The 13,524-nt window shown below is 35.3% G+C and overlaps 1 protein-coding gene across 2 annotated transcripts in view; it reads right to left on the bottom strand.

The window, feature by feature from the left end:
* The window catches only part of C2H8orf34 (chromosome 2 C8orf34 homolog), a 148,077-nt gene that overhangs the window by 97,836 nt on the left and 36,717 nt on the right, over positions 1 to 13,524 (bottom strand). For both annotated transcript variants that reach the window (XM_015618613.3, XM_033512288.1), the window contains one exon: positions 3,259 to 3,287. In XM_015618613.3, the coding sequence (XP_015474099.1) occupies positions 3,259 to 3,287 (29 nt within the window). The remainder of the gene's footprint in view (positions 1 to 3,258; positions 3,288 to 13,524) is intronic.

Genomic DNA, 13,524 nt, shown 5'->3' with positions numbered 1-13,524 from the left:
TGCCCTATACAGCATGGAATTTTTTTTTTTAATATTAACATTGAGGGTCAAAATCTATTATTAATTTTTTGATCTTCACTTGGGTCTAACTCTGGATGTCTAATACTTGTCTCCCATTATTAGTGTTTGAAGTGACTGAAAGATACTAGGAATTCCAGACAAATGTCACAATGTTAGGACAAGTCTCACTCTTCATTGTTTTTCTCTAGAGTTTTTTTTTCAGCCTAGAACTCTGTGAATACTAAAAAAAAGGCAAACATCCTAGCTTTTCCTTGTTTACATTAAACCCTTCACATTATGCATGGAAGTGTGCAGTTTCCTAAAGTCCTTCAATAGTTTCTATTCAGTGGCAATGAGGGAGAGTCAGTTCAAAAATTTGTATCATATCAACTCTGCATTTTAGTTTTAAAATATGTGACTGACAAGGCATCCTTTAATTTCTTTCCTTACACAGTGTACTTGCAGTGCCAGTTTCTGACTTAACATAGCTTCCATGGCCTAGAGACAGAGGCTGAATCATCAAGAGAGACAGAACACCAAGTTCTGCAAACCTGAAGTAAATGAAAAAGAAGATAATCTCTATAATAAATCTATTTTAATTGCAGTAATTTTAGGATTCTTTTGGATTTTTTTGCAAGGTTACTAGTGAATCAGAAATTTTAAAAGATTATGTCAAACTGAAAGATTCTATATTGACTCAAAGACTGACTTTGTGTGCCTGTATTTTCTCTATCCTTGTCTTGGACAAAAGCTCTAGGTACTGACAAAAAGATAATACTAGCAGATATTTGACAAGAATCCATTTAAATGAAACACTCTTTCACAAAAGTGATTCAGAGCAAACTGGTTTTCCAAATCCTCGAGTAACTAAGCAACTAACTAATTAACTGGATTACTTGAAGAAGTTACATCAACCAACAATGCTGATTAAAGCACTCCCTGACAAAGGCAACTAGAGGTTACTGAAGCTGGAGAGAAATAATTTAAAAAAAAAAAAAGACAATCAGAAACAAAAATAAACAAAAATAAAGAAACACACACATGCAGTCTCTGTTTTCTCTAGGTTCATAATCTAAACCACAGATAAAACAGTATAATTATGAACTCTGTCATTGTCTTAGTTCCCCAAAATATTCCTGTTCATTGGGAAAATAAAGCAAGGAAACTCATACAGAGGAGTTTTATATGTCCCTCATAATATCTATGCAATGCTGATGTTTTAATGGATTCCAATGCCAAGTTTGGCCATGCTGTTCTAGACCCATGCACATGATGAGTTCAATTGTTAAATCAAACCACAGATGAACATTATTTAAAAAATTATTCAGTGTTGCCACAGTTTAGATAAGGAAGTTCTAGCATCAGCATGTATAAGAAATTAAAACTTGACTACATTTATACCTGAAAAATAAACATCACGTGTGAACGCGTCCAGGTGAAATAGAAGCAAATTCTCTTTCTAATGTTAAAGCAACTATTATCAGGTTTTCTTTAGATGCTTTTGGCCCAAGACAAATAATACATGTAGAAACAAGTCACAGGAACATTTCAGGAATTATATTGGGTGAGGGTTCATTCCTAGGAGGCAAGATTCCACAGAATGGTCCTGGCCATGCTTATATTCTTAACACAGACGAGATTTTACGTTAATTAAAAATAATTAAAGGGTCAAACAAGAAATGAAGTTAAGTAAAGATCATGGAGATAAAAAAAAATCACTTTTCTATATCTATGCTGAAAGCCTGTTGAGCAGTATTACACAAATTACGCATGCTGAAGAGTTTAATTGTTTGGGATTTTATTTATTGTACAAATAGCTTTTGACTTCAAGAACATTCAGTCTATTAATGTATAATAATAATAATCTATTAATGTATAATAATCTATTAATGTATGTAACCTAATTCCAAGTTTTATTTTAAAAAGTCTACCACCCTCCAGTTTTAAATTATAAAAAATAAAGTATATAGTAACAAAAAAACTGATTCTTCACTCAAGCTGGATCCTGTAGAAATTCCCCAACTCAGTTCTCTATTTCAGTTTTTCACAACGAATAACTAAATTTAAAAAACCTGAATGTTTTTGGACAAGATAGCATAGCTTAAAAAAACAAGCAAACCAACCAGAAATTATTTGCAAAAATATATACATAAAAAGTATGTGATACCAGGGTCTAGCCTAAATTGTCTTTTCCCTTCCTCCAAGAGTATCAACAACAGAAATAGAACAAATTGAGTTCTTCATAAGTATTCTTAAAGGTGACTGTTCTAATGGAAGGACTTTCTAATTGTGTTTACCATCACTTCTGAGCCCAGTTATGGAAACAGTGGGAAGACTTAAGCCATAGTTTGGAAACAGCAGCCACAGATACACTTGACTGCACAGTAACATTTATCAGCCTTACCTAACTGGCCTTCCAGTTCAATGCAGTGAAGGTATTTTATATGTACTTGTGCCAGAAGTATTTGTTTTCACTTTACCAGCAGAAATGAAAGTCATTTAAAAAAAAAAAAATGCTCTATATCAGGTATTATTCCTGTATCTTATATACCTTTTGAACTCATTTTCCTGACAGCAATGGTTTCTGACACCAAGAAAACAACACAAGTTTCTTGGCACTAGAAGCACACTGCTGATCACTGCTGAAAAGTGAGAGAAAAATTGGTTCTGTTTTCATAAGTACTTAAGTAAACCTAGCTTGATTACTCTTTCAATGTAGAATTTATTACATCTAGAACTAAAAATCATGTTAACTGCATAAGGTATCAAAAATGGCCAGAACAGAAGAGACCATTTTTGCATTCAGCAAGGAGGTAAAGACCGATATTTAAGCCTTGTGCATTCCTGTGTAAATCTAGGCAGTAAAAATAATTTCTAAATAGCCTCACAAATCATATCTGGGAATGCAGAACTCAATTTCATGAATAAAAGTTATTCAAGGCTAAATGTTTCTAAAAGTACACAAAGTAATCCAAAAGACTGTATTATGCAAAGATGGTGTCAAGATCAAAAGTATTTCCATGGTCTCATTAAGAGTCTCTTAAATTCAGTGACTTTTTTTTTCCATACTTGACAGCCCATCCTTGGTCAAGATCTTAATGTATCTACATATACTGTACTTACCCATATAGCTTTCCATACCCAAACTTCCTCTGAACCCAACAGAACAGATGCATATATGCCAGGACAGTGGCATGTGCCTTATCATAATCATCTGTCTCTTTGTACTGCTCACTACACACCTTTTATCAATCTTACCTTATCGAGTTCATCAGAAATAGCAATGCCTGAAAACAAAACAGATTAAAAAAAAAAAAATTAGAAAAATGCCTTCTATGCATACCTTTAACTGTGGTAAGTAAAGTTAAATCTGAAAACTATACATACAGTTCTCTGCATGCTGCTGTACCATACAATATATCATATTTTGTTCCATTAGTGAAATTGCCTGGAAAGAATAGACTCTTCATTTTCCTCAGCTGCAATATTATCAAAATGACTTTTCAAAAAACTATGGAAATGAAAATGGCAGATGTGCCAGTAAAGTGACAACAAATTTAAGCATACTTGTATCTGCTTTCTAAAATTAAATCACCAATATCAGATTTACCAATAGAAACATTGTTATGCAAATCTCACCCTGACCAGCATGCATAACACATCATGCTGCAATTACAGGGCAATATGGACATTTCTCTTCTCTCTTTCTTCACAATACAAAGTGGAAATGATCCTATAGAACCAGGTGGAACTTAAGAGAATAAAGTAAATTTCTCAATAGAAAGCAAAACATTTCCTAAATCCTCTGAACAAGAACTTGTGTTCTCCTGAAGGTAAAAATAAGTGAAGTAACCATACATAGGAGGAACACACACTTGAAAATTGTTTTCTATCTCATATCCTGTTATCAAGACATCTCCTTTGACAAAATGCAAGAGATGATATTGCAAAATATGTATTATCAGCTGAGTAGTGTGTTACTCTTTCTAAAATCACACTAAAGACTGCAGCAGTATAAACTAATATATAAACATAAACATATATAACTCTATACTATTTGGTATATCATAACTACATTAATTCTCTGGGATTTTTTACTGTGCCTTTCATCAACAACTCTATTTGGCTAATTATCAGTTTAGATTAATTCCTTACAGCAATTTCTGTTTTTAAAGGAACAAAGTGCTAAGAGAGCTGCAATTATAGAGACCTCATCAACACATCAGAAATATGGCAGGAGTTAAAAATGTATTTATAATAATTCAATAGTACTTTGGATTAAATTGAAAAAGTTCTGTTTTGACTAATCCTTCCATCCCTTACTGCAATTAACCCATTTTTAATAACTTCAGACTATTCTTTAGCCCAGACACAACATTAATGCCCATAGAGTATAATAACCAGGTTGCATCAACCAGACTTGAGTGTGTAATGAATTTCTTCAATCCCAAATTAATATCTTCTAGAAAGAAGATAACTGCACTCTTGTAGGTAGTAAGAAAGTAATTCAAGCTTCTTTTCACCTAATCTTTGAAAGCCTGGCTTCCATCAACCAGCTCTTCATCATATAGATGCATTTTGCATAATCAAGGTCAATCCATTCTACAACCACATATGCTGTCTGAACAGTCAAACTACTTTTTCTCAGTAATTTCCACAATGTTAATATAGTTTATTTGGTTTTGATACAGGCTTAATTCCTCATATTGAAGACTGGTACCCTTTTCTTCTGCTTTCACATATCCCTGTGAATGGGTATTTGTAAGCTGGGAATGGACGGAAGGGCAATTTTATCTTGTATTGACTTGCCTCTTAAAAATACATTTTTTAAAGTATGGTAAAAGAAAATATAAAAGGCAAGCCTGTCATTTCCAAAATCTGTTCCAAAAATTGCCAAATGTTTTTTACTACCCAATTGCCTATCAAAGATCAGCCTATCAAAAGTACAAAGTAACAAATGGATAAAACAGTAAACACTACTATATTTAACCTCTCTGATTAAATTACATATAAGACATTAAATTTTAAAACATCCATAATCTAAATGAGCGTGCTTTTAGTAAAATGCTTTGTGTAAGTCCTATTGTTCCCTAGAACTTACTCTCAATTTAGAGAAGAGACTGAACTGAGTAATTGAATTGACCAGAATGCCTCAAATTTCTTCTTTACTAAATTGGAAACAGTAGCAAGACATTAAAACGAACTGTATTTTTTTGACAAGCATGTAGAGAATTAGCAGCTTCTGAGGACATGTTGCCAAAATAAAACTTTACGAATTCAGAAATCTTTGTTCTTTGCAATCACAGAATTAAACCTGCAAACTCTTTTTAGCTTGCTCTCTCTAATGTGGCATCAAGAGAAAATAAAAAGGATTCTGGGGAAGAAACATTTTAAGGAGCTTGATACAAAAATTTGAGCATGGTGATTCTTCTGGAGGTGGTATTTACCATGTCAGTCACACACACCTTTTTGTTATGTCTTGAGCCTCATTAATATTAACAGTACTCTTTTTGTCACTGATAACACAACTCTATTAGCAGAAACTAGGATAAATAACCCCCAAAAAATGTTGGATGTAAAAAAACTTATTTCATTCCATGACACTACTGCAGCACAGTTAGTGTGTGCCCAACTCTTAACAATTTTCTTTGCAATTGTCAAACTCACAGAATGTCTTGGCTGACTTTGAGAGGAGGGGGATTTGCACCCTGTGTGCAGTAGACAGAAAATCCCAACAGCAACATTATTTTTTTGGGCACAGATTTCAGATGGAATAATATGCACTCCAGCTTTCACAAAATAACTCCTCAAAAAATTAAAGCCCTTTATATATATTTACAATAATATATTTACAATAATATTAAAAAAAAAGGGAAAAACAACCAAAGAAACCTTAATCCCACATCCTGTGTGATGTGAAAACACAGCTAGAGATAGTCACCATTATTGTAGAGGAGCATTTAGGATATCTGTTAATTTCTTAACCATTAGCAGACTAATGACTTTTCAGTAGTCAAATACCTATTTGTATTGTCAGTTACTTTATTTTCAAGTAATACACTGACAACTTAAAATAGTTGAATTTCTATAAATAAATGATAACAAGGGTTGCTATCTCTGGTTCGCGTAATTGCTACTATTCAGACATCAGCATTTTTCAAAAAGAAAACCCTTTCGTCACTTCTTTGTACAGGTGACAAAAACTAATTGATTATACTCTCTGCATTTTCTATAATTGTTTTCATTTACCTTTCATGTACTCTAAATAGGAAAACAGCATTATAAAATCACAGAATACTAGAGGCAAAGGAAAGCCCATTCCATGAAACTACTAAATGAAAATATTGCAGTTTTAAGCAAAACATTCACAGATATAGCCAAAATGTCCATACACTAAAAATTTTTAATTTGAAAATTAAGTCACTTCTTAAAACCATTACTTTTTCCATCAAAACTCAATCCTAATCACAAAAAACTCTTAATACCAGAAAAACTGACACATTTCATTTATTCAACCTTAAATCTATGGCTTTGTTAGAATAAAAGTTACGATGAACAACTATTTCTGACTTCCCTGAGCTTAGAGCATTCAAAGCCTGACTCTGCATGATGAATGTAGAGAATGGAAATTTTAAAGCTGCTGCATCACTGCCCTGCTGCAAGATACCGAGCAGCAGATAACAAAGTGACTGTTAAAACTGCTCTCCTGCCTTTGTTGGGAGAGGTCTTCCAATGTCAAAGGCAAATTCTCCAGAAATAAAGGAGTATGCTTTATCTTTTCTCTTATAGCAGCTGTTTCTCACAGACAATGTTTGCCATAGTTTTATATCATAATGTGATTGACAACTATACAATAGACCAACCATTCTTACTAACCATTCCAACTAAAGGGGTGATAAGTTTGCTTCCCACCATCAGCTAAGGCTCATGGACAAAGTTTAATGTGGTAATTATTTAGGTAGTTAGCTGCCAATTTCATCTTTAAAAAAATTCTCCCTTTTACAAGTAGTTACTGGTGCTGAAATTTGATCAGGCATCACAAGTATCCATCCCACTCAGCTGTCTGGTGAATTGCACAGACAAATTCAGGGCACTTGTTTCTACTTCAGCATGTAACAACCCTCTGTGCTGTAAGGGAGCTGAACAATGAAATAATTGGTATGAACATGTTTCCACAGTCCTTCAGAAATGCTCCACAGCCACAACTACTGCCATCTCCGATCAGCAACAAATCTGGAGAGGGGCTGTTAATGCTAGCACAGCCTCTCTCAACTGGAACACTCATTCTGTCACTAGCTTAGTGTTTGAAGAGGACTGGAAGAACAATGTACTGTCTGATTGCAAGAAAGGTTTGGCATACTATGATTAAATGAAATAGATCTAAAAACTATGTAATAACAATGTAATTTATTAATACTTATTATGCTTCAATTACTATTAACATGTCTACTTTAGGTAGATTGCCTAAAAAGTCTATCTCACGCTGTATTAGCCATTTACCTTAGAGATTTTTATATTTAAAATACTAAATCAGCTGTTTGTCGTGCCTCTTAAAACTAGCATGGATTATTAAATCCATTTCCTTACGTGGCTATCCTAGATTTCTGTTCCCAGTCTTCTATTCCTATGACAATCTACAGCAGCACAATGGTAAGTATGGAGATTAAAGATGTAGATGAGTACAGTGTTATGGCATCTTCTTTGATGTAAACACCACCCTTCAAAACATTTGTATCATATTTTAATAAAATAAATCCTTCTGAGTCTAGAACAAGTATCTTCCACAGTACAGGCTTTCTACTTAGGACATTCTGCTTCATTTCTAGCTTACCAGGAAATTAAATATCTTTTTAAATAAAACTGAACATTGTTAATTGTTGGTTTTCAAGCAAGGCAAGCACCCTGAATCAGAAGCCAGCACGGTGGCCCTCCTTGGCCACACGGACCATAACCCACAGCACCAATGTGATGGATGGCGAATATGGCAGGGGAATTTAACATTTTATAACATTGGGTCATTGTGTTACTCCCATCTGCTTTCGTCACCGTTAGGTGCTATTGGCTAATTGCAGGAGACTTTACTATCCTAACAGAGAGGGGGGATTTTACTAACTTTCCATTACATCCCGGTATCTTCCGAACTGCCAGACCTTAAACTACAACAGTTAATAACAATTCCATGTCTTTATAATGACTACCTTTTGCATATGCCCTTCTTAGGAGTAGAGTTTTATTTATCCAATAACTAATGTCTCCACTCAGTGATATTATTTCTCTTTGAAAAGTGATTTTTAGACTGGTGTTCTCTATTCAACAACATAAAATTAATTTTCAAAACAAAAGGCACCACACAAGTTCAGGTCTTTTTGAAAAAGAGCAATTGATGTCATCTACATGGACTTGTGCAGAGCATTTGACACTGTCCTGTACAACATCCTTGTCTCTAATCTAGAGAGACATGGCTTTAGTGGGTGGATCTTTCAGCACATTTGTTGCACACCAAGCTGTGTGGTGCAGTTGACATGCTGGAGGGAAGAGATGTGATCCAGTGGGACCCTGACAGGACTGAGAGGTGGGGCAGCTGTGCCAACTGCATAGAAGTTCAACCGGGCCAAACACAAGGTCCTTTACCTGGGTGAGAGCACTCCCCAGCACAAGTACGGGCTGGGCAGAGAAAGGATTGAGAGCAGCCCTGGGAATAAGAACTTCTGAGTGTCAGTAAACAAGAAGCTTGACATTACTCTGCAATGTGCACCTGCAGCTCAGAAAGCCAGCCACACCCTGGGCTGCACCAAAAGCACTGTTGCCAGCAAGTGTTGGGAGGGTGTTCTCTGGCTCTGCTCCACACTTGTGAGACCCTGTCTGAAGTGTGTCCAGCTCTGGAGCCCCCCAAAAAAGAAAGGTATGGACCTGCTGGAGCAAGTCCAGAGGAGGGTCATGAAAGCACTCAGAGGGCTGGAGCACCTCCACTATGAAGACAGCCTGAGAGAGTTGGGGTTGCTCAGCCTGAGAGAGTTAGGGTTTTTCAGCCTGGAAAAGAGAAGGCTCTAGGGAGACTTTATAGCACCTTCCAGTAGCTAAAAAGAGGCTACCAAAAGCTGTACAAGGAATTTCCATAAGTGCATGTAGTGATAGGACAAGGCATAACAGCTTCAGACTAAAATGAAGACTATTAGGAAGAAATTCTTTACTGTGAGGATGGTGAAACGGTGGAACAGGTTGCCCAGAGTTATTGTGGATATCCCATCCCTGGAAGTGTTCCCAGGTTATGTGGGGCCTGGAGCAACTTGATCTAATGAAAGGCGTCCCAGCTCATGGAAAGGGGAAGAATTAAATAATCTTTAAGGTCCCTTCCAACTCAAATCATTCCATGATTCTATGAAATGGCATGATCAGATTTACAGTAGCTTAAAATCTGGCAATATTTTCATATGCTACACTCACCTAAAATTACAGATCTGCCGCTCTGGTAAGAATGAAAGTTTTGGGATTTCAGAGATATCTACCATTTTTGCTTTTATTTGTGGTCCTTAAATATTACAGCAAGAAATAACACAAAATAAAATTTTGTTGAAGGTTTTTTAAAGACTTACATTTATCTAAAGGCATAATGTACACCTGAGAAAACTTATGTGCATCCAACTGTAAGAAAATAAAATCCTACTACTTTAATGTATGCCAGACTACCATTATTTAACTCAATATTCAAGGAAAAATTTATGCATTTTCCTAAGCATCCAGAAGATGGCCACAGAGCTCCCAATAGCCAGTTTTCCTACCTGCCAAACAAAGCTTTCTGGATTTGACACATGGCTTTTGACATTTAAAGTTTAGACATACTAAGACAACCTCAATGCAACTCTGACTAACTTGTCAAAATTCATTCTCAGGATCAGTCTAAGCCAGGGAACTTCTGGATGGCTGGACTGTCAACCTCATAGTGCATATCACAGGTTCTGTAACAAACTCCAGGACAGAATCAGCATTCTTATTCTACCATTATTAACCCTGCAGCTTTGAGCACAAACACAGAAATATTGTATCATGTATCAAGTGTCCAGCAGTCGACTGCCCCAATGCACTCTCCAAATTCTATGGGGAAGCTTATGTTCTTCTTACTGGTGGGACAGGCCATCTAGGTATGCTTGCATTCCCATGGCAAAACCTTGTGCCATACTGCAACAGGCAGCACTGTATGTTCTAGTCCCTGTACCTGTATGAACCATGTATTGAAAACAAGGAAAATTGAAACTATTTCACACCATTCTTGGATTATGTACGACATAAAATGGTTGCACTGGTTGCACCAAACAAAGTATTCCTCTCCTAGAAAAATTACACAAAAACCTAAAAATCTCACTCATTTCTGTGTAGGAATTCTAAAATATTTTTGTATTACGACAGTACTGACTGTCAAAATAGACACTCTTACATCATTCTTTTACCTACAGAGAATCATTTCATCACTTTCAAAATTAGACATATTTCCCCCACTAGTAACTCAGAGGTTTTCTGTGAAGGCATGTTGAAATGAAACCTCAGAGTACCAATGAGGAGCATATGTCAACACATTATTAAGCAAATTTAAACTTTTTGTAGTGGTATCTATCTTGAACAAGGATAATATTCCTCCCAACACTTGGCCATATTAAAACAAGAGAAACTGTCATCTTCAAGGCACCAACATAGGAGCACAATATACATCTTACAGTTACAATCTAGAAAACACGGATTTAATCCCTCCTCCTCATATTGGCTTTAAAAAAAATAAAATTAATTAATCCTTAGCAAAATAATCTCTGCTTCAGACTTGCAGAATACCTATATCCAAATTTCTGAGCTGCTCCAATGAAGAATACAGGTTTCAGGATTAGGTTTAGTGACTAATGAATTATGCAAACACAGAAATAAAATGCAAAGTACCCAACAAATATCTTGTCCCAGAAATTCTCCTAGGCCAAGGTCATCACAGAAGAGAATAATCAAAAATTAAGAACTCTTTAAGGGAAGGTGTACACTGCAATAGGTGGGTTATGATGGGCAGCCCACAGCGTTCAGTAACCAAGGACAGAGTCATAGCTCATGTTCTGCTGCTCAACAAATGCCAACTCCCTTGTACTAAGAACTAGAAAGTTCCATATCTGAGATGACAATCACACACATCCCAATTCTGCAGTAGTATTAGAGAAACTTTTAGCAAGCCAAATACCAAAGCAAAGAACAAGGTAACTCAAAAAGAGACTCTAGTCTGAAACTTAAGGGAGATTGGATCAGAATGGCAAATACCTTCATAAAGGTGATTAAAACATCTGCAAGAAAAGTAGCAGTGATCTCGTTTCCATACATGCCCCAGTTTATAATTGAAGAGTAATATTTATGCTCATATTGTTCCTCTTTTAATCTCAGAAAATATTATTTTGTATTATTACTCATACATCATACTAAAAGCAAGTGGATTTTATGAGCAAAGGCAGTATCAGATAATAGCAGTAGTACTGAAATAAAATTATCTTCCTTAAAGGTTTGATTGAGCTTATCTAAAAATGTTGATCTCAAAATAAATCACAAGCATTGATCTCATGCAAAAATAACATGATTTTAAAGTTCAGACTGAAGAGAAGAAGGGAAAAATCCTCTACATGATGACTAGTCTTGTGGTTCAGTTAGCAGAACACATTTAGGGCTAGATGATCAACAGATAATAGGGAAGTCATCTTTATAGACCCTGTGTCAATTTTAGATCATCGACTATATACAATTGAAAAACAGTAACGTGTTATGTCCTAAAACAGTGCCCCTCATAAGGCAATTGACAAAAGTCTAGTTATGTGTCCTAAAGATATACATTTACAGTTAAAGCATCATGATCACCACCACCAGAAATGTCTGGTTTCAATAAATTTTAGTGGCATTCAATTGAAATTCATTTTCCACAACTGGAATGTAAATCATTAATAGTTTCCTACAATGTAGAAGCTTCTAAATGAAACCTCATTCTAATGTGTTTGTCAGAGACTGCTAAATACATTGCAGTAGCTCATGATGTATATATAAAGTATCTCACATCCCACATACTCGCAGGTTCATCCACAAAACTGAGGACATGATTTTAGCAGTTTGTTAACATATTGTGATTTTGTTTAGAACTTGTTCTACCCTTCTAGTTATGAGATTTCTACTCTTGTTGCTTATCTTCCCTGTAAAAAATAAACAGAACATACACTTTTACGTTTTACTATTTTATATTTTTCTTAAAGAGCTAAGATTGTGCTTGCCTTTCTTAACACAACTATAAACAACATTAACTGATTCTAACATTATGAAAAATAACTCTTTGAGATATTCTGGAGGGACTTGGAGATCTTTCATTCTTGAAGGTGTTTAAGATCCTTGACGCCTGGCTCTAAGTGAGCCTGCTTGAGCAGTAGTGATGGATTGGAGGTGCCTTCCAACCTTAACAATTCTGTGATTCTATAATTCATTATGATTTACAGCAATATCTCCTACTAGATGGAAAACCAAGGTTTTCTTGTTTATTGATTGTTTACTGATTAGTCCCCTTCAAAATTAAGAAACAAAAGATTTTTCTCCTGTTGGTTACACATAGATTAGATAGAAACACATTGTTTCTGGGATAACCTGAAACTGACTTGGATTGATTATCAAACAGTTTTGGTAAATGGTAACTTATTACCATTTTTTGCCTTAGAATGTCAACTGAATTCAAAGCATGATAAATTTGTTTCTTCCCCTCTGACCTGAAGCGTACACCTGGCCAGAACAAGCATTCAAACACTACTAACAAAATGTCAATTATCTTCACTAAAAGGCTATTTGTGATTTTGAAAGAGTCTCTATCTCATAGCAGAAGATATTTTTTCATCAAATGCAGTTCCCAGCACCTTCAATACACAAACATTTTCAATATGCACCCTAATCCTTAATTGTTCATATAAAAGATGCAAAGTTGCTCATAAAGTATGCAGACTTCTCACCTAATTGCAGCATGACCTCACTAATTTAGTCCTCAATTTCCCCCTACTCAAGACTCTCATAATTCACTGGTTTCCATATCTTATTATCTATTCTTTCATCCTCAGAAAATGGGGGAAAGACAAAGGCATATTCATTAGCAAGATTCTTAGCTGTACAGATTTTAATTCTGTTTAAAGGCAAACTGGCCAGAAGGTGAAATACAAGAGCATACATTTGAAACAGGATGGAACTTTTCTTCCTTTTGATCAGCACAGGAAGAAGAATGACAGCAATCAAGGTAGGAGACCTTGCAAAAAAAGAAAATTAAACATGCACAAGGGAAATGCAGAATATTCCTGTGAGTCACTTTATAAACCAAAATCTTCCCAAAATACATGATTTGATAGCTCCAAATCCAGTTCCATGACATACAGATGATTGAAGAAGCAAACAAAATCCAGCTCTCCCATGTGGGTAAGCCTCTGAAAAACGGTGTATTTAAATCAGCAAGCTTCACCACAACTGGACCATAATTACAAAAAATAACCT

The sequence above is a fragment of the Parus major genome, chromosome 2 (genome assembly GCF_001522545.3).
Source record: "Parus major isolate Abel chromosome 2, Parus_major1.1, whole genome shotgun sequence".
Lineage (NCBI taxonomy): Eukaryota > Metazoa > Chordata > Aves > Passeriformes > Paridae > Parus > Parus major.
The sequence above is the reverse complement of the archived record's forward strand: the minus strand, read 5'-3'. Positions and strand labels throughout refer to the sequence as shown.